The 24995-nt window shown below is 36.5% G+C and overlaps 1 protein-coding gene and 1 non-coding gene across 2 annotated transcripts in view; one reads left to right on the forward strand and one right to left on the reverse strand.

Moving 5' to 3' along the window:
* The window catches only part of Spata1 (spermatogenesis associated 1), a 56996-nt gene that overhangs the window by 28785 nt on the left and 3216 nt on the right, over positions 1-24995 (forward strand). The window contains exons 5-12 of the mRNA XM_029560303.1: positions 913-966; positions 1060-1285; positions 7917-8028; positions 8549-8606; positions 16172-16283; positions 16990-17115; positions 20987-21165; positions 23002-23097. Coding sequence (XP_029416163.1) covers positions 913-966; positions 1060-1285; positions 7917-8028; positions 8549-8606; positions 16172-16283; positions 16990-17115; positions 20987-21165; positions 23002-23097 — 963 coding nt within the window. The remainder of the gene's footprint in view (positions 1-912; positions 967-1059; positions 1286-7916; positions 8029-8548; positions 8607-16171; positions 16284-16989; positions 17116-20986; positions 21166-23001; positions 23098-24995) is intronic.
* On the reverse strand, positions 6645-6812 carry LOC115069019. Its single transcript, XR_003848370.1, has one exon.

A 24995-nucleotide genomic window follows, 5' to 3' on the forward strand; every position in this document is an offset into this window, starting at 1 on the left:
TAAAATAAAATGGAGATCTTCTCTAAAGGATAAAAATTCATTCAATTTTAATTCATACAGGGTTTATACTGAGTTCAATATAGTATAACTATATTAAGTCAACTGTAAACCTAAAAATTATAGCCACTTTTCAAAGAGATATATCCTTGCTCTGAGTGTTACTGAATATGTTAAAGTCGTAATGAAATACTTCTTCTAGTCATGTGGTTATTAAATTTAAAAAATTAAAAAAATAATTCTTCAAAGCATAAAAATTTGCTCCTTAGTAATTAGTAGATGTGAAAAACATTACCATTGAAATCTCCCGGATGACTTTATATCCATGCTCAGATGCTAAGGAGCTCAGAAAGTAACTGACTGTGACTAGTAATAATCAGATATATAGAGATTAGAAATGCACACTCACTCATGCTTGTCGTTTTTAAAGGCTAAAACCTCATTTAATTTTATGTCTTTCAGGGTTTATACTGAATACAATATTGTATAATTGTATTAACTCAAGTGTAAACCTAAAATTTTACAGCCAATTTTGAAAGAGATGCATCTTAGCTCTGGAAATTGTTATTGAATATGTCAATGCTGTTGTAAAGAAATGTTTCTTCTAATTATGTGGTTATTAAATAAATAATTTAAAAATTTTTTGAAGATTAACTAATCTATGTAGTGCACATAGAATAGTGCTAAGCATAGACTGATTCTGATGCAAATGATTTCCGTGATTATTATTAGATGACAGAATTTCTATTATGTTTGGTGCAGTGACTAGAAATAGAAATATATTCTACCTTCTTTATAATCTAGGCATATTTCCTAGCTGATTTATTGGTATGTTATATATATTCCACAAAATTGTAGAGAAAGCACTCAAAAATGGTATAAAGGAATTCATTTTTCTTATTTATTTAAATATAGGTAAAGGAAAAGCAAGAATCAGAATTAAAACTCAGTTCATTTGCTCCTCCCTATGTAAGTACTGTGAAATCTTAAACTTGCACTAATTTTTAAACTTCAAATTTTTTTGTTGGTTTTAACTTTAAAAAAATTTCCTATATGTTTTAGGCTCTTCAACCAGAATTATACTTACTTCCTGTAATAGATCACTTAGGAAACGTTTATTCAGCATCATTAACAGTTACTTTAGATGAACAGCAGACTACTAATGACAGCACTGAGATTAACGGGACAGTTCACAGAATACCTAATGTGACGTTGTCAAAGGATGAACCTGAAAGAGATCCAAGTTTCTTGGAAAATACTTGGAAAGACTTTTCAAATCAGGATGAAGGTGATTTCAACTAAAATGGGGAAGACAAAGAGTTTATTGCAGTCCATTTTAGCAATCAGGCCTGTAATCAACTTCTGGGCAAATCTAACCTTACAAATATAGGCAAGGTATAAAGAGAGCTGCAATTCAGTTTGGAAAAAAAATTAGCAGGTGGAAAAGAAGAAAACATTAAGTACTTTGTTAAAATTAAAAAGGGGTGAGGGAGGTAGCTCAGTCAATAAAGTGCTAGACTTGCAAGAATAACGAACTAAATTTGATTCCCAGAACCCACATTAAAAACATTTTTTTTTAAATTTAAGCATGATGGTATGTGCTTGTTATCCCAGCACTGGGGAGGCAGAGCCAAGTTCATTAACCCAGCCAACCCAGACTACTTGGTGAGCTCCAGGTCAGTGAGAGACCCTGTCTCAAATACACAGAGATGGGGACTGGAGAAACAGAGGTTAAGAGCACCTACTGCTTGCAGAGGACATAAGTTTGGTTCCTAGCACCTACACCAAATGGGTCAAACCACTAGCTCCAGGGAATCCAGTGCCCTCTTTATGTGCACATATCCACACACAGACACATACCCATATACATAATTAAAATAAATCTTCACACACACACACACACAAAACGTGAATATCACCCAAGGAATGACACCAAGCAAGGTTGGCTTCTGTCTTCCACATGCATATTTGTGCACCCATATGCCTACACATTGGTACATCTACACCCACCACCACACATACATAGTGGTAAGTAATCACTTAGAAAAATAATCAGTTGAACAGTTTTATCCTCCATTACAGCTGTATAATATTGGTTCCTATTTCATACCTAATGTTTCAGACTTAGCACTTCTTTATCAATTCCATTAGTTGATGCCAGTGAGGTAGATACTTAGATTCTTTACCTGAACTGGTCTCTGTTTTTGATTTATGGTAATCACCTAAACACTAGAGAAAAGGCAGATATCTGAGAAACAGAGTAAAATCCAGTGTTCCTGAACAGTACAAGGTCAAGTGCCTTGTGAACTTGTCAGTTGTCCTCCATAAGACTTTGAGTAATGTCATATTTCACACTCTATGCATGAATTATGGTAACTGCACATTTTAAAACTTGGTGAAAGTCTTAAATTATATGAATTCCTCACAAGTATGGTTCTTAAGGTGAGTTTAGTTTTTGGTGCTTTTCTTTAAAAAGACAAATTTTGGGATGTTAGTGCATGCTAATTTTTAAAAGTTCAAGAAACACTAGTGTATATCAAGAAAAAAACAAAGATTAATAATGATTTCTACTATTCAGAGGTAACCTATAGCCCCAGCTGGCCTGGGACTCACTATATAGACCAGACTGGCCTTGAATTCACAGAGATCTGCCTGTCTTTGCCTCCCGAATGCTGGGATTAAAAGTGTTTGCCACCATACCTGGCTCTATTTTTCTTCTAAATCTCCTTATTGATGTTATGGTTTGAGTGTGAAATGTTCCCATAAGGCTCATTTATTTGAACACTTGGTTCTTCCAAATGTTGGTACTATTTTAGGAAGGCTGTAGAACCTTTGTGACTTGAGAAGTAGAATGTCTTCAGATACCTCAGATTTTGCTCTGTGTCTGTTGAAGCTTGGTAGTGGGTTAATGCATATTTTGAATTAGTATTTCTTCTTAACAAATTGATCCCTGTGTTATGTAATGGTTCTCTTTATCTCTGGTAATAGTCATTTTGACATTTACAAAGTATAATACTACTTTATCAGCCTAGCTTTCTTTTTTTTAATTTATGTGTATGAATCTGTTGCCTGAGTGTATTAAAGTGCACCCATGTCATGCAGTGCCCTCAGAGGTCAGAAGAAGGCATCAGATCCCCTGGAACTGAAGTTACAGATGGTTGTTAGCTGCCATGTGAGTGCTGGGAACTGAACCCGAGTCCTCTGTAAGAGCAACCAGTGCTCTTAACTGCTGAGTCCTCTCACAGTAGGTTTTATATAAAAGGCTTATGGTTGCATATTTTATTACATTTATTTATTTATTTATTATTTTGGGTGCAGAAAGTGGTGGGGTAGATGCCATCGTAATGTGTGTCAAAGTCAGAGAATAACTTGTGGGAGTCAGTTTTCTCCTTCAACCATGTGGGTCCTAGGGATTGAACTCAGATTGGCAGACTTGGTAGCAAGCACCTGACTATAGCTGCTGAGCCATCTTGTCAGGCTGATTAGATAGTTTTAAATTCAACTTGACAGTGTCAAGTTTAATTGGAGTGCTGGGATGTTCATATTTAATTTTGATATGGTTAGATTTAAACCTGTCCTTTTGTCACTTGTTTTCTACTTGTTACATTTTGTTTTGTGGCTTGCATCATTTCAGATGGGCAGTCTGTTATTTTTGTTTGCTCTGTTTAACAGTTTGCTTTTGCCAGGCATGGTAGCTCACACCTTTAACCCCAGCACTCTGAAGGCAGAGGCTGGCAAATCTCTATGAGACTGAGGCCAGCATGGTCTATATAGCAAGTTCTAGGCCAGCTGGGGATGCAGGGGGACCCTGTCTTGGAAAAACAGAAAACAGAACAATAACAAAAAGAGTTTGCTTTTGTTTTCAGCAATATAATTATGGTATGCACAGTATTTTAATTTTATGGAGTTTTCAGAGATTCTTGGATCTGTGCTTTGTGGATTGTCCTTAATTTTGGAAAGTTACTCTCATTATCTTTTTTAATTGAAATTAAATCTTTAAAAATATTTCATTTATTATTTTTATGTATATGAATGTTTTGTATGTTAAGTGCACCTGTGCATGTAATGTCTGTGGAGGCCAGAAGATGTCATTGGATCCACTGGAACTGAATTACAGGTAGTGGTTAGCCACCATGTTGGTGCTGAGAGCTGAACACTGGTCCTCTGCAAGAGCAGCCAGTGCTTTTAACTGCCGAACCATCTCTCCAGACTCTAAATTTACTTATTTTTATTTTTCATGTGTATGAGTATCTTGCTTACATATATGTTAGTGCACAACATGCATGAAATGTCTGTGGAGGCTAGATAAGGGTGCTGGATCTCCAGGAACTGGAGTTACAGATGGTTGTTATCTACCATGTAGGTGCTGGGAACTGAACCTGGGTCCTGTGCAAGAGAAGCCAGTGCTCTTAACTACTGAGCCGTCTCTTCAACACCTAATCTTTCTATTGTCTTATAACATCAACTTTCTGATGCGTTAAAAAAATTATAAGGTCAGCTCTCTAATGGGTTTGAAAAAAAAATTAGATTATCTTTTTCTCTTAGTTTAGGTGGGAGCACTCTATTAACTTTCTGTATCCTAAGAAAAGCAACTGCAATTCTTACATTTTAATGTAGTCAAATTTATCAGCATTTTCTTTAATGTTAATGTAATTTTGTGTCTTCTTTAAGAATCCTCCTTATACCCCAATCTGATGAAAATAGGATCTAATTTATCTTGTAAACATTTTGTGGTTTACTTCAGTTTTTATGGTATTTAAACACTTTAAGATTTGGTTCATTAGAGTGATTTTTCTCTGTGATGATTGATGATAATTATATAGATTCTCAAATTTTTTATACAGTTGCAGGCTTCTCTAATATGGCATGGGAATGAAAAAACAACTGTTAACACTAAGATGTTGTCGATTTGACTTTACCATTTTGATAGAAGAAATATACTCATCTTTGTTTTCTCCTTTTTAGCATTTCTCTGATTCCTAAAGACGATGAACCCCTTACAATGTTGATTGTTCTTTGACTTTCATGAACTGTTGCTTTTTCCGTTGCCTGTTTTTTGTTCACTTTGAAATTAGATTTATAAGCTTTTTTCCATGTCATAAAAACTGTCCAATTTGTAGATTAACATTGTTCTTGGTGTTTTTCAAAAAGGTTTTAGTTTTATTTATAAATGTTGTTCTTTTATGGATTCTAAATTGGATTTCATATTTAGAAAGTACTTTACTAGCTTTGGCTTAAAAAATACCCATGAATATTTGATGAGTGATTTGAATGTTTTGTTTTTCACATTTAGTTCTTTAAGCCTCCTGCATGGGATATGAAGAATAAAGTAGTATAGACTGATTTGTTCAAGGCCCACGCTGACCTTTAACTCAGGATGCTCCTGCCTCATCCTCCTGAGTACTCTTCTGACCTCCATGGGCATTGCACAACATGGGTGCACGTACAAGCAGGCAATACACTCATACACATACAATGTAAAAAAAAAGAAGAAGAATATTACTCTTGGTAAAAGGAACCATTAAAACCATCTCATCAAGCCTATTTGTTTATAGTTCCTTTCAGTATAATCTGACCTTCACAATGTTCATATCATTATTGTTATCAATTTGACATATCTCTGCTTTACAAAGCCTTTTTTCATTACTACTTGAAGCCCTCCTTAAGATGGTGTACAGAACTCTTCATACCTTGAGTTCAGTCAATCCCAACATTACAGTGTATTACACATAGATGGTTCAGTGCCCTACCTCCAGAGTGTTTTCTCTACATAATCGTGATACAGAGTTTTCAGGCTTTAGTTAATGGGGAGGTTCGTTCAATCATTTTTATTGTCGTTATTAGCAATTATTGTATAAAGATAGAGAACAAACATGTACCATGAGCTTATATTTATGGAGAGACAGGTAGGAATTTAAGCTCTTTGAGTGAAAGGCTAATGAACTTAGATGAAACCATTTGGATTATTTAACAAGAGTGACATGATTGAATTTCAGTTCTAGAAACACAACTTAGGTAACAATGCGAAGAACAGACTTGGCCAGTGAAGACCTGATTTGGGAAAATGGCCATGGGATAGAAGCCATCTTGAAGTTGCAATTCTAAGACTTGGACCGTGTACTTCAGCACCATGTCATTTTAAAGAGAGAGAAATTGTGAAATCACAGAGAAATAGCGTGTCTGAAGTCACACCTGCAGTGGGAGTGCTAAGACCTGAGCTGCATGTGTTTGACAACACTGGACTTGAGTCAGGCTGAATTTTCACTACTGATTAAAAATGTTACACACATTGCTAGTGTGCTGTACCTTGCACATGCCGTTTCTCTGCTTACATTTCTCTTGCTCCTTTGTCTCACAAACAGCTTAGTTTCAGTTATTCCCTTTTCTGTGAATAACTATATCATTTTTCTTAAAACATATCATTATTTTTAAGAGTAAATAGAAAAATAGGTCTACTTCTTTTTGTTATGCAGTTGCATAGGTATTAGATGTTAGCATGCATCATGCTTAGCATTGCTGGTAGGAGTGGCAGATACATGCCCTATATTCCTACCAAATCTACTAAGTTTTGCATTGTCATGTCTTTGTGGAGGTAGGTAGAGGGAGTAGTATTTACTTTTGGGGGGTTTTAAAAATATTGTATTTATTTTTGTAGCAGTACTTAGTGTCCAACAGAAACCGCTCCATCTGCTAAATGGTATCCTTATTGCAAAGCTTCTCTTGCTGGCTAGATAATGCACAGACATAAAAATATTATGTTTCTTTTTATTTTATTGTGTAAATGTTTTTGCCTGTATGTAAGTGTACCACATGTGTGTAAACTTGTTGAGGCCAAGAGCAGGTATCGAATCCCCTGTAACGAGTTACAGACAGTTGTTAGGTGCCCTGTAGGTGCGGGGAACTGAACCCAGGTCCTCTGCAAGAGTAGCCGGTGCTTTTAACCACTAAACCATCTCACCAGCCCCTTTACTGTTTGTTACCTTTAAATAGCTGGTATATCCAGTATTTGTTCATTTAATATTAACTAGATCGTTTTAAAAATTCTTTGTTTGACTTTGTCAGTGTCATCTGGGAAATAAGTGGTAATACCCAAATTAAAATTAAACTAATATGGTTTCAAGTTGTAGAATATTTTGACACCTTTTAAAGCGACTTTTCAAATACTAATTTGGCTCACTGTTTATTTCTGGGCCAGGCATGGTGATGCAGGCCTTTATCTAGCACTTGGGAAGCAGAGTCAGGTGGATCTCTGTGAGTTCAAGACCATCCAGGTCTACATAGTAAATTCCAGGCCAACTGGAGCTACAGGGAGACCCTGTCTCAAAAAGACCAAAAAAAAAAAAAATATTTCTATGGGATAGTGTAAAAATAATTTACATTAACAGTATTAGGTCCATGTATTTTTATAAATAGAGCATTATTATTCATATTTAAAAATATATTTTTGGATAATTACTATTTGAATGGAGATTCTACAAATGAAAATGTATGTGAAATGAGAAATGACATTTCCTGCTGCTTTCGTACCAGCATTTTTCTGAGTAGGTTACTTAGAGCATTATTTTAGAAGATGCTTTTGGTAAAAGGTTTATGGAGACTTAAGCTTGAGTAAAACCCAACTTAATTTCCTCTTTCAGATTCTCGTTGCACATAAACAAGAAATCCTTCAGGAGGAGTGTGTGCATGCATATATGTGTGTGTTAGTGGGGGAGGTGAACTTGTTCAGAGTTCTTAATTCACTGTTTCCCAAACTGAGTTCACTAAACAACTTTGTGTTCATATAAACTAATGCTTCATGAAATTCACTATGGAAATTCTGGATTTATATTTGTAAAGTTCATGAGCAAGGTTATAGTATACATATAAAACAATGTTTATTTTACTATTAATATTTTAATTTTATTTACTATAAACATCAGCTGAAGGAAAAGCCACTCCAAAAGAAAGCCAGACTACACAAAATCACATTGGAAGCCCTGAGTTTCCAGGATCATTGGAAGAGTCAAATGATTATTTTAAGAACTTAAAGAGGTAATTAGTACAAATGGTGATTCCACATATCCTAATCTGGATTTTAAGAAAAAATTATTTGTACAACAATTTCGGTTATAGTCTTATCACATTAAGTGTTGTGTGAATAATTATTCACAAAAGAATTATAAAATGTTCATAAAATTTCTGGTTATTTTACCTTATCATAGATACATCATGATGTCTTGTTTTATTATACTAAATGTAGTTTGTGTTGATCATTAATGAGTTTGAAGAAAATATAGCTACCTCTGATTCTTTTTTTATAAGAGGTAGGGTCTCACTATGTTACCCAGGCTGCTTCTGAACTCCTGGGCTCAACCAGTCCTCCTGCTTGAGCCTCCAAAGACATTAGGACTACCATCACTAGCCACCTAGTCTGGCTTTGGGATGCTTTAAATACTTTAATGGTATATTTGTATTTGCACAACATCAAAGAAAACAAAATGTTAATATGTGAATATGTAGGCTAATATTCATGGAATTAATAATATGACTCAAATCTGTTATTCTCTTCAAGTTCATTTATTTGGAAAGATGATGATGACAGAACCATCAGTAGAAGGCAGGCCAACCAGGTATGACATTAAAATTTTTACTTAAATGAGGCATTGCAACATAGTGATTATAGGTAAATTAAAATTGAACTTCAGAGTAAATATTAAATATCTAAAATTTTGTTTATAGTGTTCAAAGTAGTTTTCCAATATCAGAACTGTCACTGCTGGTCCAATTTTTGTTTCTGTTTCTGCAAAGAAATAATATGCCCAAATGAGTGGGATGAAAATGTTACTTATCAACAGCATTTTAGATTATTAAATGTTATCACCATTTTAAAGTATACTAACCTTTACTTAACTGGCAGCATTATTAGATAATTTGTAATTTGATGCATGTATTTCATTGACATAGCTCTTTCAAACATATTGTTTTAGTGTGTTAAGAGTGTATTAGTTGTTATTGTTTGTCCTCAGTTGCTAGTTATTAGCTGCTAACATGCTATCCAAGTTGAATAGCAATGGTTTAAAGGAGTTAATGAATACTATTTGTAACACCATTTTATTCTCAAGAAGTGAAGAGATGGGTTGGAGAGGTGGCTTAGGGGATAAGAGCACTTGAAGTGAAGAGCTAGAGAATTTTGCAAATATTTGCAGAATGAATTTAAGACATTATTAAGATTCCAGTAATACTATATTTAATAATGGCTAACTATAATATCTACTACCAGGCTCTGTTCTAGCATTTTACACATTTGAACTCATTTATTCTCCATCAACAAACAAACCAAAAGATCCTCTGGGTAGATGTGCAAGTTAATCTTGATGGCCAACTTAATTGGATTGAAATATACCTAGGAAGGGGATTAGTAAGGCATGTTCCTGGGTGTGTCTGTGGGGGCATTTCCAGAGAAGAATAACTAAGTTGGGGAAGACCCAGCCTGAATGTAGGCAGCACCATCCAGCCTTCTGGGGATTCTGTACATAACAAAAAAGGGAGAAAAGAGGAAGTTCACTATGGAGGTGTTCTTTTTTAAATTTTTTATTCATTCAATTTTATACATATGTATATTTTGTGTGCATATGTGTGAGTGTACTACATGTATGCAGTGCCCTCTGAAGTCAGAAGAGGGCATCAGATCCCCTGGAACTGGAGTTATGTGGGTACTGGGAACTGAACCAAGGTTCGCTATAAGAGCAGCCAGTGTTCTTAACCGCTGAGCCGTCTCTCCAGTCCCATGTAGCCCTCTTGTTCTCTGTTTCCTGGTCACCATAAAGTGAGTAATTTTCTGGGCCACACAGTCTTGCTCCCATGATATTCTACCTTATCACAGGTACACCAGTAATGGAACAAGCTGATCATGGACTGAAATCTCTGAAACTGGAGCCAAAATAAATCTTTCCTCCCTATAGTTGATTTTCTTGGGTATTTGTCACAGCAAATGAAAAACTGATTAACATAGTTATAATTTATCATTCTTATTTTACAGAGGAGGGAACTGCGCCACAGATTCAGAGGCTTGCCTAGCTCATACATTCAGCTAGTAAGCAGTAGAGCTGAGTTTAAACTGGCGCTAGAGCACTTTGAACCACTGTAGTAACCATCACACAAAATAATAACAATGAGCCAGGCATGATGGCACATGACTATGATGCCACCTACTCAGAAGACTAGGTGACTACAAGTTTGAGGCCAGTATGGGCAACTTAGCAAAATATTGTCTCATCATAGAATTTTTTTAAAGATCTGGCAAGCCAGACATGGTGGCACATGCTTTTAATTCCAGTACTTGGGAGGCAGAGGCAAGTGGCTCTATATGAGATCAAGGCCAGCCTGGTCTACATAATAAGTGCTAGACCAGCTGGGGCCAGAATAAACCCTTCCTTACTTAAGTTGCATTTGTCAGATATTTTACCACACCAATGAGAAAAGTAATAAATGCGGTTTCCTGTAATGGCTTTCCCATTAGCGAAGTTACTATCTTTGACATCATCAACTCTATTCTGACAGCAACAAAGCCAATGCATTTGGAAGTCTTGTGCTGATTACATAAGCTACGATACATATTCTCTGTAATGAAAATGATTTAGTAATGCCCTAAGGATAGAAAAAGGATCGTTGAGAAAAAGAAACAGAAATTGTCTCAGACCTTATAGCAATTGAGTTATAAACATTACAATGAGGACGGCAAAGCCTTAAAAAATGGAAGGAGAACAAACTGGGTATCAGAGGAAAACTGAGCATCAACCCCAACTTTACTCGGTACATAAACTTTGAGATGTAGTATTTTTCTTCAAATTGCCTCTGTTTCATAAAGAAAAAACTATTATCTATGATTGGCAGAGAAAGAAGATGTTAATGGTTCAAGTAACAGAGTTGTTTGGAAGAGTAGTAATAGACTAAGAAAATACAATACATACTTGTTGGCAGAGTTAAAGACAAATTTAGTTTGTTAATTAGTATTTGAGTTTGCCAAAGGAGTATGGAAAACTGTAACCCTGGAAAAGTTAATGTAACTCTCTGTATTTCAGTTTCCTATCTCAGAGTTATTGAGTTAAATGATTTAGTGTACCTAAATAACTAGCAATAGTGATTGGCTCAGTTATTACTACTGTCGCTATATTACTATTACAGAGATTAAATCAGGGCCTTGTACATGTTATAGAAAGAGCCGTATCACTGATCTATGTTGCCAGCTCTCAGTTTTTTTGTCTGTTTTTGGGGGAGGAAAGGGTTTATTTGTCTTACATCTCCTGGGTCACAGTTCATCAGGGAGCCCAAGGTAGGAACTCAGGGCAGGAACCTGGAGGCAGGAGCTGGAGCACAGGTCATGGAGGAACGCTGCTTACTGGCTTGCTCCCCTGGCCCCTACTCAGCCTGCTTTCTTATGCAACACAGGCCCACCTTTCCAGGGGTGGCACCACTCACAGTGGGCTGGGCCCTCCCATATCACTCAACAATCAAGAAGATGCCCCACAGACATGGCCACAGGCCAGTCCAATGGAGGCACTTCCCCAATTGAGGCTTCCTCTACCCAGGTGTGTCAAATTGACACTAAAGCTATCCAGCACACTTTCTAAACAGATCTACTACTTGAGGACCAAGGGTTCACACATGTGACCCTAAGGTTAAGTGACCACAGTGTTCAGACTGAAATGAACCATAACTACTGGGAGAAAGTTGATGGGCTGGAGAGATGGCTAGGTGGTTAAGAGTATGTACTGCTCTTGCAGAAGAATCAAGCTTGGTTCCTAATACCCACATCAGGTGGCTCACAACCTCCTGTAACTTAAGCTCCAGGGGGGTTAAAATGCCTCTGGCCTCTATAGCACCTGCACTCACATGTACATACCCCCACTCAAACATACACATATATAGATAGAATTAAAAATAATGAAAATATTTTTAAAAGGTGATACTTGGGTATTTCAGGATTAGTGTAGAATGGCTTTGAGTTTATTCCAATGTCCGAATCTCTACCCCACCAATAGGATTAAGGCTTAGAGAAATCAGATGATAAGTGAAGTTTGGTATAAATCAGTCCTATGGTGTGCTGAGTTTGTGAATTCTTCCTGCAGTTTCCTGCATTCCTGATTCCTATTTAGAAAAGACTTAGGAACTGGTGGAATGTCCGTGATGCTTCTATAGTCCTTGCTGCTCATGGGCAGTGAGAGTGCTAGGTAGAAAGAGCCAAGTGTGATACAAAGGAATTGCCTATATTACTTACCAAGATAATAAACCAAAGCATGCCCAAACATCCAAAGCCATTGCAGAGGTTGGTACCATAATCAACACTTAAAAATAGCAGGGAAGGAGATCCCTATCATAGTCACATTTGACTCACTTAATTGGCATATGCAGTATCTTGATGAATTCTAGCCATCTAGAGGTGACAATATCACTGCTACTCTTTCTGTAAATTATGTGTATTTTGCCTGCAAGTATGCAAGTGCATCTATGTGTACAGTGCCCATGGAGGTCAGAAGAGAATGTTGGATCCCCTGGAACTGAAGTTATGAATGGTTGTTAGCTGCCAGGTAGGTGCTAGTAACCAAACCCAGGTCCTCTGCAAGAGCAGCCACTGTCTTAACCACTGAGCCGTCTGTCCAGCCCCTGCAACTGCTGTTCTTTACACGATCTCTTTACTAGAGAAAATTACCAATTTCATCTTGTTAGGCCATTCTCAATCTAGAAAAATGCTTTTGGTCTCCATCCCAATTAGCAGAGAAAGCCAAAGGTGGAGTTTTGTTGTTTTGTTTCAACAAATAGCAAGCAAAATTCATTGTATTACCAAAAAGCTGTGTTTAATGCAGGCTTTCTGGTCTAACAATGTTCTGTAGTTCCTAAGTAACCTTATCATGTGATCCCCTTGGGTCTAGCAAGGAGGAAATAGCAAATATACATTGGATGGGACTTGTTTGTTAGAGGGTAGGATACAAGCTTCGGGAAAATTCAAGAGTCTGCCAATCTAGTGACATTTGCGGGGGGCAGGTATTCTATGCTTTGAGACATATTGAGGTATCTCCTTTAAAATGAAAAACTCCATTGTTGAGCATGTTGGAATTTGGAGAAATTTTTACTGTATTTGAGTGCACTGCTCCCAATTTTTTTTAAGCCATTTTGAAGACTTCCAACTTTGAGTGGTCCCAAGCAAGAGAAAGCTTGCAAGGTATTCCAATAGGCATTATAAGCAGTACTGCCCACTTGTTCCTTAATAATCCTGCTCAACTCAGTGGTGCTAGTTAGGTAATAGATTAGAATGCTTACTGGAGGCTGTGCAATCCCAGGTAGGCGGATTCCAGCTCAGATCCTTCAGTTTTGGAGCAAAAGCATTCTGTCTTCAGTAATTGTTCTGTTGCTATGGTTGTTTATAGTTTTCAACTTTTACCTATTTTTGAACTTTTAAAACTACATTTATTTTGTGTGTGTGTGTGTGTGTGTGTGTGTGTGTGTGTGTGTGTGTGTGTGCATATTCCTAGTAGACATGTGGAAGTCAGAGGACAACTTGCTGGAGACATTTCTCTCCTTCCACCATGTGGGTCCTGGGGATCAATTATGAACAGTATATGTGTACTGTGAACAATAATATGTCTAGAATTTTTGGAAGTGCTTATACACAGAATAATTAAATTCCATTTTTGTTCCAAAACAATTGCACAAATTTACACTCCTAGTAAGGACTCCAATAGATTTCCCATTTCTCTGTATCCTGAATAACACATGCTGTCTTCACTTGTTAAAATTTTTGGCAATCTGGTTGGCACTGAATGCTATTTCACTATGGTTTGCATTTTAATTTCCCCAGTTATTCATAGAGTTGATCATGTTTTTACATTTCATTGACCCAATTTTTCTAACTTCTTTCTAAAATTATCTGTTTAAGTATTTCTACTGGTTGACTGCCGTTTACTTCTCATGAGGTGTTTTAAAAATATTTTAGAAAATAGCCTTTCGATACTTACCTGTATTGTAAATGTCTTTCCCTATGTTAAAGCTTATCTTTGTTTTAAACTTTTTTTGGTTTTGTTTTTGTTTGTCTTGGGTTTTTTTGTTTGTTTGTTTGGTCTTTTTGAGACAGGGTCTCCCTATAGCCCCAGCTGTCCTGGAACTCACTATGTAGACCAGGGTGGACTTGACTCACAGAGATCCACCTGCCTCTGCCTCCCAAGTGCTGGGATTAAAAGCGTGTGCCACCACGCTCGGCTTGTTTTAAACTTTTATTGCTTTTTAAACTATTGTTTTATGGTTTGGTATCTGCAAATGCTTGTTTTATTATATTTAATCTGTACTGGGAATACTGTTTTTCCTCTGCTTCTCTGCTGATTCTTATTTGACCTCTCAATTTTAAGGTTTTCGTCATAAGTATCTATAGCAAGTTAAGCTACTTTGAAAATAAGATCCATATTTGTGCTTGACATTTCTGTGTCACTAACAGTTGTTAGGAACAGCTGACTCTTTCTAAGATCAGGAGCACCCTCTTCTGTGGCTACAGTAAAATGCAGTTCATTCTTCAAGTAAATGAAGCAAGCTTTGGGAAAAGAGGTTTTCAGGGGTCAAGGGATTCTTTTCTACTAAACTCACTGGAGTTCTCATTTTGGCCACTTTTTCTTCTTTTAGTTTATGAAATTAGTCCTCAAAAAACACCTCTTCTTTCAGAAGCATTTCCCTGTCTTTAAAAACTTCATCTTCTTATGATCACCCTACACTTTTCAGTCCCTGGCTTTTGGATTCTCATGAAAGTGCGTGATCTACCAAGTCTTCTTGCTCTTAGTCCTTTTCCACTACAATGGGACACTGTCCTTCCTGGATGAAGCAGGGTTGACATTTCCTGTGTTGTCTATGTCTGACATGAAGTGTGCTTCTGACTCTGCTCAGATGTGAGCTCCTGACCATACTCTAGTTTAGAGTTCCTGTTTTCCCACTTACATGTAAATTGAAGGATCCTATGACCTATAATCTGAGACAAGAACATAATAATCTATAGCTACAAATACAGAATTGGGAGTTCCTCACTGAATAGGTAAAAAAAGTGCATAAGTTATCTGTCTTCCTTTTATGGTAATTGGAAGGCTACATGGAAAAAAGTTTAATTTCCGTTACTTTGTAGAAACTTGATCCTATTACTAAAATAAGAAACAAAAATAGGAACTCCAAACCACAGAAACAACAAAACAAATAAAATATAAATAAGAATTTGATGAATTTAGAAGTAGAAACTAAAAGGGAATTTAAAACCTAGAAGAACCAAAAACAATTCAAGATTTATAAAAGTAGTATGAAAAACACCAATATGGTAAGCCATGAATGAGGTAGTTTATTTTAAAAGGGTAAAACATGCCAGGAGTGGTGGTGCACGCCTTTAATCCCAGCACTTGGGAGGCAGAGGTAGGCAGATCTCTGTGAGTACAAAGCCAGCCTGGTCTACATAGTGAGTTCCAGGACAGCTGGGGCTACAGGGAGACCCTGTCCCAAAAAGACAAAAAACAAAAAAAGGTAAAACATTGAAGTTAAGAAAGTTGAGGCAAGGGCTGGTGAGATGGCTCAGCAGGCACGTCCACCAAGCCTAATGCACTGAGTTCCACTTCGGGACCCACTGGATAAGAAAGAGCTTACTCCCTCAAGTTTTCCTCTGACCCCCCAAAGGCATATCACACACAAAACAAGTAAATGTGAAAAAGAAAAGAAAGTTGAGGCATTGTGTACACAAAGGAGATGGGCCATATAAGAATCGAATAGAAAGCCATGCGCTAATATTTTGTAAATGTAATGGAATTATTAATTTTCTTGGCAAGTATAAATTATCAAAATTGACTCAAAGTGAAAAGCCTTCCTAGAGAACTTAAGCTATTATATTGAGACACTAAGACCAGAAATCTTTCAAAGAAATGATGTTTTAAAAGAAAAAGAATGAATTTTTAAAATTTTTATGGTGTCTCCATATAATATCCAAGTAATAGTGAAATGGAGAGACAAGAGCAGGAGTCTGTAGGTATAAACAGAATCTGCATTGCTGGTGTGCATTATCAAATGCTCGTCAACTGTACACACAAAGTGCGTTGTTCATGTGCATTATCAAATGCTAAAGAGAAAATGTGAAAAGAACGTGTCATCTACCAGATTCTGTTCATTTTCATTTTGCTCACAGGTAGATGAAAAGGAGGACTTTGCCCTACCAGACTTTATTGATTTTCCTTCAGTTCCTTGTCAACGTGGTATTTCTTCACGGTTAACTGATACCTCTTTATTACAAATTAAGAGTAAGTATTTGTGGCATTGTAAGTATAGGTGATTCTTTGTGGCAAAGTTAAATACACTAACAGAGTTATTGTTTAATAGGCAAAGCATTAAGTTTAGGAAGATTTAAAAAGATATGGAAGCCGGGCGTGGTGGCGCATGTCTTTAATCCCAGCACTCAGGAGGCAGAGGCAGACAGATCTCTGTGAGTTCAAGGCCAGCCTGGTCTACATACTGAGTTCCAGGACAGCTGGGGCTACAGGGAGACCCTGTCTCAAAAAGACTCCCCCGCAAAAAAGTTATGGAGATGGTTGATGGTAATGGTTATACAATATAAATATACTTAATGCTACTAAACTCTATGGTTAAGATGGAAATTTTGTTATATATATTTTATAAGAAAAAAAGCTAAATTATATGAATTTTATATTGGTTACTGTATGTATTCTGTCACTAATATTATTTAATTCTAAAATACAGATTTTCCACATAAGATAATTGCAGTAACTTTGGGCCCAAGATAAATTTCGATAACCCCAAAAATCAAACCAAAAAGATGTAAGGCTAATTTAAGTCTAATACACATAAATAGACACAGAAGAAAGACACTATTTTACATGTCTACACCTAGAAATCAAAATGAGTCCTCCATGTAGCACTCTGTATTTTAGGACATGAGCCATCTTTTAGCGTTTCAGTATTGATGAGTATGGGTTATATTCTCTCTAGGAGAGAAGATTATTGAACAAATGAAACAAGTAAAGGAAGAAAGAAGATACCTGGAAAATGTTAGAGAAGAACTAGTAAAAAAAATTGAAAAACTATTTGCACAAAACAAATTGAAACGATATCAAGGTAAAGTTCATTACACAGATTTTATAACTATAAGAAAACTTAAGTTTTATAAAATCAATACATTAAGTACAAATAATGAAATTATAATTAATAGTTACTGTTTCAGTGTTACAATTTAAGTAATACATGACTGACGTACATTCAATATAGAATACACAATCATTCAACTTTTATACAATAAATACATAAGGCTTTGTAACTTAAGAGTCACATTATTTTATAATTGAAATTTATTTTAATTCATTCTCTGATTCATTATTAAATAAGTGTTTAAGTGACTAGCTGATCTTGACACTGTTGCAAGGGCCGAAGAGACAATAATAGGCATCCACAGTCATGTCCCTGTCATTATTGGTCTTATGGTCAATGGGGAAGTGACGACCAAGTTAAATAATAATGTATCTTGCTTAATGCTGTTATAAAGAAACTACGAAGTGCATGGATAAGAATACAAAGGAAGTATACCTGAACGGGATTGGAAAAATCACAAGAGCCTTCCAGGACACCTTGGATACACTAGGATCCAAAGTGTGCTTTTGGTCTCCAGCCCGTCAGGTGTGCTTTGCCCTCGTCATCTACGTCTTCTTCCTGTCATCTCCTACTCTCTTCTACTCAACTCACCAACTTGTTTCCTACAGTCATTCAGTAACATCACTTACTCTAGAAGCCATCTTTGAGTCTTCAACTTAACTTTGGGATATGTCTGTCTGCCTTACTAAGGCAAATGAACAGGAAAACTTAAGACAAATAAGTTATTTTCTTACAATAAAAAATTAGAAATGGAGCTGGAGAGATAGCAGCTAAGAGCACTGGCTGCTCTTGCAGAGGATTGGCGTTCAGTTCCCAGTACCCATGTGTCGACTAACAACCATCCATAACTCCAGTTCCATAAGATCCAACGCCCTCTTCTGACATGATGCACTTACATAGATGTAGGCAAAGTGCTCATACAACATGAAATGAAAATAAATTAAAGTTAGAAATGGTATTGCGAGAATTGGTGGGAATGAATGGAAATGTGAGCCAGAGTGAAAAAAGTATAGGATCATCATTTGAAAAATGTTAAGTGATTTGAGAGGCTTGCATTTTGGGTTGCAATTGAGAATTAAAAGTATAAAAACTATATATAGGGGTGGGTGTGGTGCCTCACACTTTTAACCCCAGCATTCAAGAAGCAGAGGTAGATGGATTTCTGTGAGATGGAGGCCAACTTGGTCTACATAGGGAGTTCCAGCCCAGCTGGAACCAACCAAACAAACCCCAGAACTAATTACAATGGAATTGATTTTAGAATTGTCAATTTATAGCAAAATTGTTTCAATACTAGAAGTGCCTGAAGGTTATGCTGTAGACAGTTGTGGGAAATATTTCTGAAGACTACTTCACAATGTTAAATTGTTTGTTACCCTAGGAGTAGTCACGGTGATTCAGCCTTGAGTAATACCAACAGTGATTTGTATCACACAAATTTGAACAGTGCATTAGAAGTCACGGGACCTGTATTCTAATACTAAATCCATTTAAGTTTTTATTTTCTTCCTTTTACCTCTTACTCTTTCTGTATATAAAATGGCAATTATCAGTCATTTTTTACTTCAAGAATAATGTTTCAAATATTTAGTGAGCCTACTATGTGTCAAGTGAACAGAACAACTTGGCCCTGCTCCTAAGGAGCTTGCTTCCAAATGAGAGGAGACAGTTAATAGACAATACAGCTACCTATCAGAATTTAAAAGCCAGTTAAAAAGGGCACAGTTGAAAGTGATGCAGAATGAGGCTTTAGCTAGGGTTTTCAGGGCAGGCATCTCTGAAGAGAGCTGATCTGATTAATGAGGTAGGCATGCAAAGAAAAAGCATTCTGGATAAAAGGCACACTAAATATCAGGGTCTAGAGATAAGAATGACCTTGTGGTGTCCAGGGTGTGAAACAAGGCCCATGTGGCTGGAGCATGAGAAATACGGGGGAATGTAGGTAGAAAATCAGAAAGTTCACTGTAAAGAGTTTTGGTTTTATTCTAAGGTTAGAAGCCTTTGGAGGATTTTTTTTTTTCTTTTGGTCTTTTTGAGACAGAGTGTCTCTGTAACCCCAGCTGGCCTGGAACTCTCTATGTAGACCAGGTTGGCCTTGAACTCACAGAGATCTGCCTGCCTCTGCCTCCCAAGTGCTGGGATTAAAGGTGTGGAATTTGCTGTGACAAAATACCTAACAGCAGCAACTTAAAAGGGAAGGGTTTATTTTGGCTCATAGTTTAAGTTAAATCCATCAGTGTACAGAAGGCATATGACAGGAACATAAAATGGCTAGTCACACTGTATCCAGGCAGGAAGCAAAGGTGAATGTCGGTGCTCGGCTGGCCGTCTGACTGTCTTGCTTTCTTTTACTTTCTTCCTTCCCTTCCCTTCCCTTCCCGTTTCCCTCCCCTTTCCCCTTCTTCCCTTTCTTCCTTCTTTCCTTTCTTCCTGCCTTTCGTTTTTCTTTTTATTCAGTCAGGGCTCCCAGCCCATAATCTGGTTCCACTCACATTCTGGATGGGTCTTCCTTCCTCAGTTAATCCTCTCTGGAAATACCCTCATAGATGATTACAAATCAGTCAAGTTGATGATGAAGACTTAACTGTCATAATACCTATAGAATTTGGGAGAGATATTTTGACTAACTGATAAATGGTTTGAATGGTATGAATTGTGGTAATGACTTTTACAATATGGACATACCCAGTCTGGACAAATGATTTTTACTAACCTTGCAACCAAAAGTGAAATATTATCTTAGTTTATAACATAGGCAAACTCACTGAGCCATGTGCTCTACCTGTGACCTGGTCCCTCATGACCTTTCCTTACTTTCAAAATAATGTATGAATGTATATGTGTTTGTTTACACATCAAACATTGCAAACAGCACTTATCACATTACGAACAATGAGAAAATTTGATAACATCTATTTATAACTCTGTGTGTGTGTGTGTGTGTGTGTGTGTGTGTGTGTGTGTGTTTTTCTAGGTCTAGAGATCAGAAAGGACAAAATTCTCTGTTAAGGGCTCAACTTTACTCCCCCAATTCATGCTGGATATACAGTTTCAATAAAACAAAGAGCCCACCCCTGCTCTAGAGCACAACTCCTAGGGAAGTCTTAAGGAACAGAATCTCAGCATTTTGGGTCGGCTCTTGGCTGAAATGGATGCTATGAATCAGGCTGTCATTAAGGAATAGTTGTAGTATGGTGTCGAATAGTAAACATGGCAATGAATCAGCAAGTTTCACAAAACAAATCAATATACTGGCTGAAAAAACAAAGTCTTAGAAATCAGTCTTTTAAAAGATAAAATATATTGGTGTATATGGTATTTTTAAAAGATTTATTTATATTTATATTTATATTTATATTTATATTTATATTTATGTGTATGTCTTTGTGTGAGTATATGCAGGCACCTGCAGAGGCCAGAACAATCTCCTGGAGCTGGAGTTAAAGGTGATTCTGAGCTGCCTGATGTGGGTGCTGGGAACCAAACTTTGATCCTCTGGAGAGCAACAAATGTTCTCTTAACTTCTGAGTCATCTCTCCAGCTCCATAGATAGTATTTTTTAATACAGACTTTTCAGAAATTATGTTTAAAGAAAAACTTGATTATGGTTACTCAATGTATCATCATTTTAGCATTTATGTTAGTATTTAGTATTTATAAATGTTATTACCTAGAAAACTTGTCTTTCTTAGCTAAATGTAAGAGATGGAAAAGAGGAGAGGAGGAAATGGATTAAATTGACATTAACTCTAGAGTACTTTCTACCATAAAAGTTTAATCCTTTAACCATATCAACTTTTGGGGTTTGGTTTTTTTTGTTTGTTTGTTTGTTTTTTTGTAGCTTGTAATAGCTGGAAGAAAAAATACTTTGAAACCAAGAAAATCACAGCATCATTGGAGGAGGTTTTAACAAAACTTCAAGAAGATTTGGAACTTCACTATAAAAAATTGCTTTTGCAACTTGAAGCCAGAGAGATCAAGATGAGACCAAGGAATCTGGCAAACATCTCAGACTCTAAAGTACTATAAACTGTGCCCTTTTCTACTAGAATAGTCTGTTCCAAAAACATGCTTTACAGTTGTATTAGCGTATTTAGGATTCTTTGGGCTACATTAACAAAACTGACTTAAACTTGCTTAGACAGTTTAAAACTTCTGTCTTCCTATAAGAGGACTGGGGGAGGCCTAGGTGCTCTTGATGTCTCCTTCCTGTTGTTTTTATTGTTGACTTCATGGTAAGACACATTTTTTCCCTAACAACAGCAGTAGAGTTTCCAATGGCAAAAAGGGGCCATATATTCAAAAATTAGAGAGAAACCTCATCCAGAGTCATGGAACATAGAAATCTTTCCCTTTATTCTGGTGGGGGTCAATCAGGCATAAATCTGAATTGACTGCTGATGAATGTTCTGTCTGCCTTCTGATAATTGTATCCTAGATAAACAAGAGTAAGGAGCTAAGAGTGTCCTAACAGTTTTAGGTACGGGGCAGTTTACAACAGCCACAGAGTTTAAATGACTAATATTCCAAAGAATTTGTGAAATTACATGGAATTTTGATCTGTTCATTTATTCTTGAGCTAGTCTTGAGTCTTAGATCACAGTAGGAAGTTAATCCTGTTGCTGAGTAACTACCATGTAACTGAGTAGCAGGCAGACAATCCAGCCATTTAAGTTTGGTATTTGTAAGATTGACCTTACAAATCCAAAAGATTTAAAAATATGTTAATTATGATAAAGTAATGATTTCACTTCAGACATGATGAAGTGGTAAATGTTTACTATTTTAGATTAATTTAATATAAAACCTAGATAGGTTCAAATAAATACTCTTATTTGTTGGTACTATTAGTTAATACTCTCATCTTACAATTTTATTGAGTTCAAGATAAGAATTTGTTTTACAAAGAAAGTTTAAAATCCTTTTAAAAATATTTTATTATTTTTATTTTATGTGTATGAGTGTGTATGTAAGTACACCCATGTTGTGCAGTATCCACAGAGATCAGAAAAGGACGTTGGATCCTCTGGAACTGGAGTTACAGACAGTTGTTAGCAACCAAGTGGGTGCTGGAAACCGAACCCAGGTTCTCTGCAAGAACAGTCAGTGCTTTTAACTGCTGAGCCATCTCTCCAGCCTCCAGAAATTTAACATTCTTAAATAACTTTTTTGGGCCAGGTATGGTGGCATATGCCTTTAAACCCAGCACTCAGAGGCAGAGGCAGGTGGATCTCTGTGAGATCGAGGCCAGCCTGGTCAACATAGCCAGTTCCAGGCCAGCTGGGACTAGAGGGAGACCCTTTCTCAACAAACAAACAAAAATAATCACAACTTCTTCAATAAAGAGAACTGTATATCATAACTTTTTATGGAAAATGTATTTTTATTTTTAGGAGATTTTCTTATATAAAACTGTTTAATTATTAAATATTTTTAAACATTTCTGATCTGATTCAACTAATTTCTAAGTGCTTGCTAGTATCTTTGTAAGCTAATAGTTTTAATGGTGCTAAATTAATGGTAAATTTTACAAGTATCAGGTTTTTTTGTTTCCTGAGACAGAGTCTCACTATGTGGTCCACTCTGGCCTCAAACGTGATAGCCTCCTGCCTTAGCCTCCTAAATATTGGGATTATAAGTATGTACTATGATGCTTGACTCATTTTTAAAAAATAATAAATGAATAATGATAGAAGAGAAAGTCATTCATAAAGAACAAAAATTCAACAGAAAGTAATATATACCAAAACAATTAGTTTATTTTCTGAAATAGATTATTTTTACAATCACTAAAAGTTATTTCATAAGGCAATTTATGATGTTACAATAAATAAATCCTATTTTTGTCTCATACAGAATTACCTTATAATCCAGATCACTGAGGTACAGCATGCAATTGACCAACTTAAGAGAAAATTGGATACTGATAAAATGAAACTGTTAGAAGTTAAGGTAATCTATATTTCTCTAAATCAGATCATAACATTCATCTTGAACTAAAATATTTTGGAGTTTTAACCTTGGATGTCAATATTATAAGGGTAGCCGGAATTGACTTTCTTTTATTTTATGTCTATGGGTGTTATGCCTGCATCTATGTAAGCTACCCCTGGAAGCCAGAAGAGGGCATCTGGTCCCCTGGTTCTGAAGTTACACTTGTTAACCGCCATGTGGATGCTGGGAATGGAACCCAGGTCCTTTACAAGAGCAGCCAGTGCTCTTAACTGCTGAGCCCTCTCTCCCCCCCAGGATTGACTTTCTTATAACTGTTACTTAACATTAAAGAACATGAATGAAAAAATGCAAGAAGAAAACTAACTACTACAAAAGATGTGCATTATAACAGGCTAAAGAAAATTTTAACATTTTACTAAAAGTAATTAAAAATTAAAGGATCCTGTGAGTCAGGACAACCTCAAAAAAGAAACTTTAAAAATGTTTTTCCTATACTTGGGTAGCATGCATGAGGCCTGCGTTTCTGTCATTCATAGACTGCTATACCTCTGAGCATGTCTCTTACTTCCACTTAATGTTTCCCCTCAAGTAATTATCTCATTTTTTCTAGTTATTTTCATAAATATGAAGCATGAGTCATATACTAGATTCTAAGTTTCCCTCAGGGCAGAGACTACCTTAGTATAAACTTCCTTTCACAGCTTTTGTATACTAGATGTTTACTAAATCATTTCTGGCATTCTTTACTTTTTTGATAGAATTATGTATAATTGTATCACAGGAATAATATCTGAAGTATAGGTGTTTTTGTTGCAGGGTGTGTGTGTGTGTGTGTGTTATTCTTTTGAAGCTCTGGGAATGGAAACCAGGGCCTTATGTGTGGTGGGCAAGTACTTCTCTACTGAGCTACAACCCAAGCCCTAGATTTTTTTTTTCTTTTTTTTAAATTGATTTTTTGTTCTTAATTTCATATAATACATCTTGATCACATTTAGACCCTCTTCCCCATCTGTACCCCCATATCCAGTTTCCATGAATTCTGTCATATATATCAAGGCCCATTGAGCCAAGTTTGTGTTCCCAGATGTCCTTAGGTGTGAGTTCATCCACTGGAGCCTGGCCACTCCATTAAAGAAAACAAACTCATTGGTTGTCAGTAGCTTCTCAACTAGGGTTGGGGCTTCTTACCCATTTTCCCCCTTCTATGCTTGTTGTCTAGTTCGTACTTGCATGGGTCTTGTGCATGCTGTCACCATTCCTGTAAGTTAATATGAGCAAGTAGCCAACTGTCTGGAAAACTGTTTTCTTGTGGTCATCTACCACTCCACAGTCTTTCTGCTCTGTCTTCCACAATGGTCCCTGAGCCCTCGGTGACAGAAGTTGATATAGATGTCCTATCCAGGGACACACACTTTGCAGTCTCTTAGTCTCTGCACTTTAGCCAGTTGTGGTTTTCTAGGTTAATCACCATCTAGTTCATGAGGAAGGTTCACTGGTGAGAGTTGAGAGATGCATTAATATTTCTTCTGCCTCCTGTTCTGCTATGCTCTCTGAGCCTTAGGTGTAGAGGTTGTCTTGTAGATGTGTCACTTAGAGCCGAGTTTCTCACAAACACCCTCTGCATTTGACCAGTTGTGGAAGATTTTTTTAAAAACCTCTTGTTGAGCAGAAAACAAAAAAGATGATACCTTTTTTTCCATTAAAGTGTATGTAAAGTGTATGTATGTAGCTGGGTGTGGTGGCACATGCCTTTAATCCCAGCAGACGGATCTCTCTGAGTTCAAGGCCAGCCTGATCTACATAGCAAGTTCCAGGCCAGCTGGGACTACAGGGGAACCTTGTCTCAAAAAGACGGAAAAAAAAAAAAATCAGTATATGTACATAAAACAGGAAAA

Source organism: Nannospalax galili, unplaced genomic scaffold (assembly GCF_000622305.1).
Source record: "Nannospalax galili isolate Female #2095 unplaced genomic scaffold, S.galili_v1.0 scaffold9, whole genome shotgun sequence".
Lineage (NCBI taxonomy): Eukaryota > Metazoa > Chordata > Mammalia > Rodentia > Spalacidae > Nannospalax > Nannospalax galili.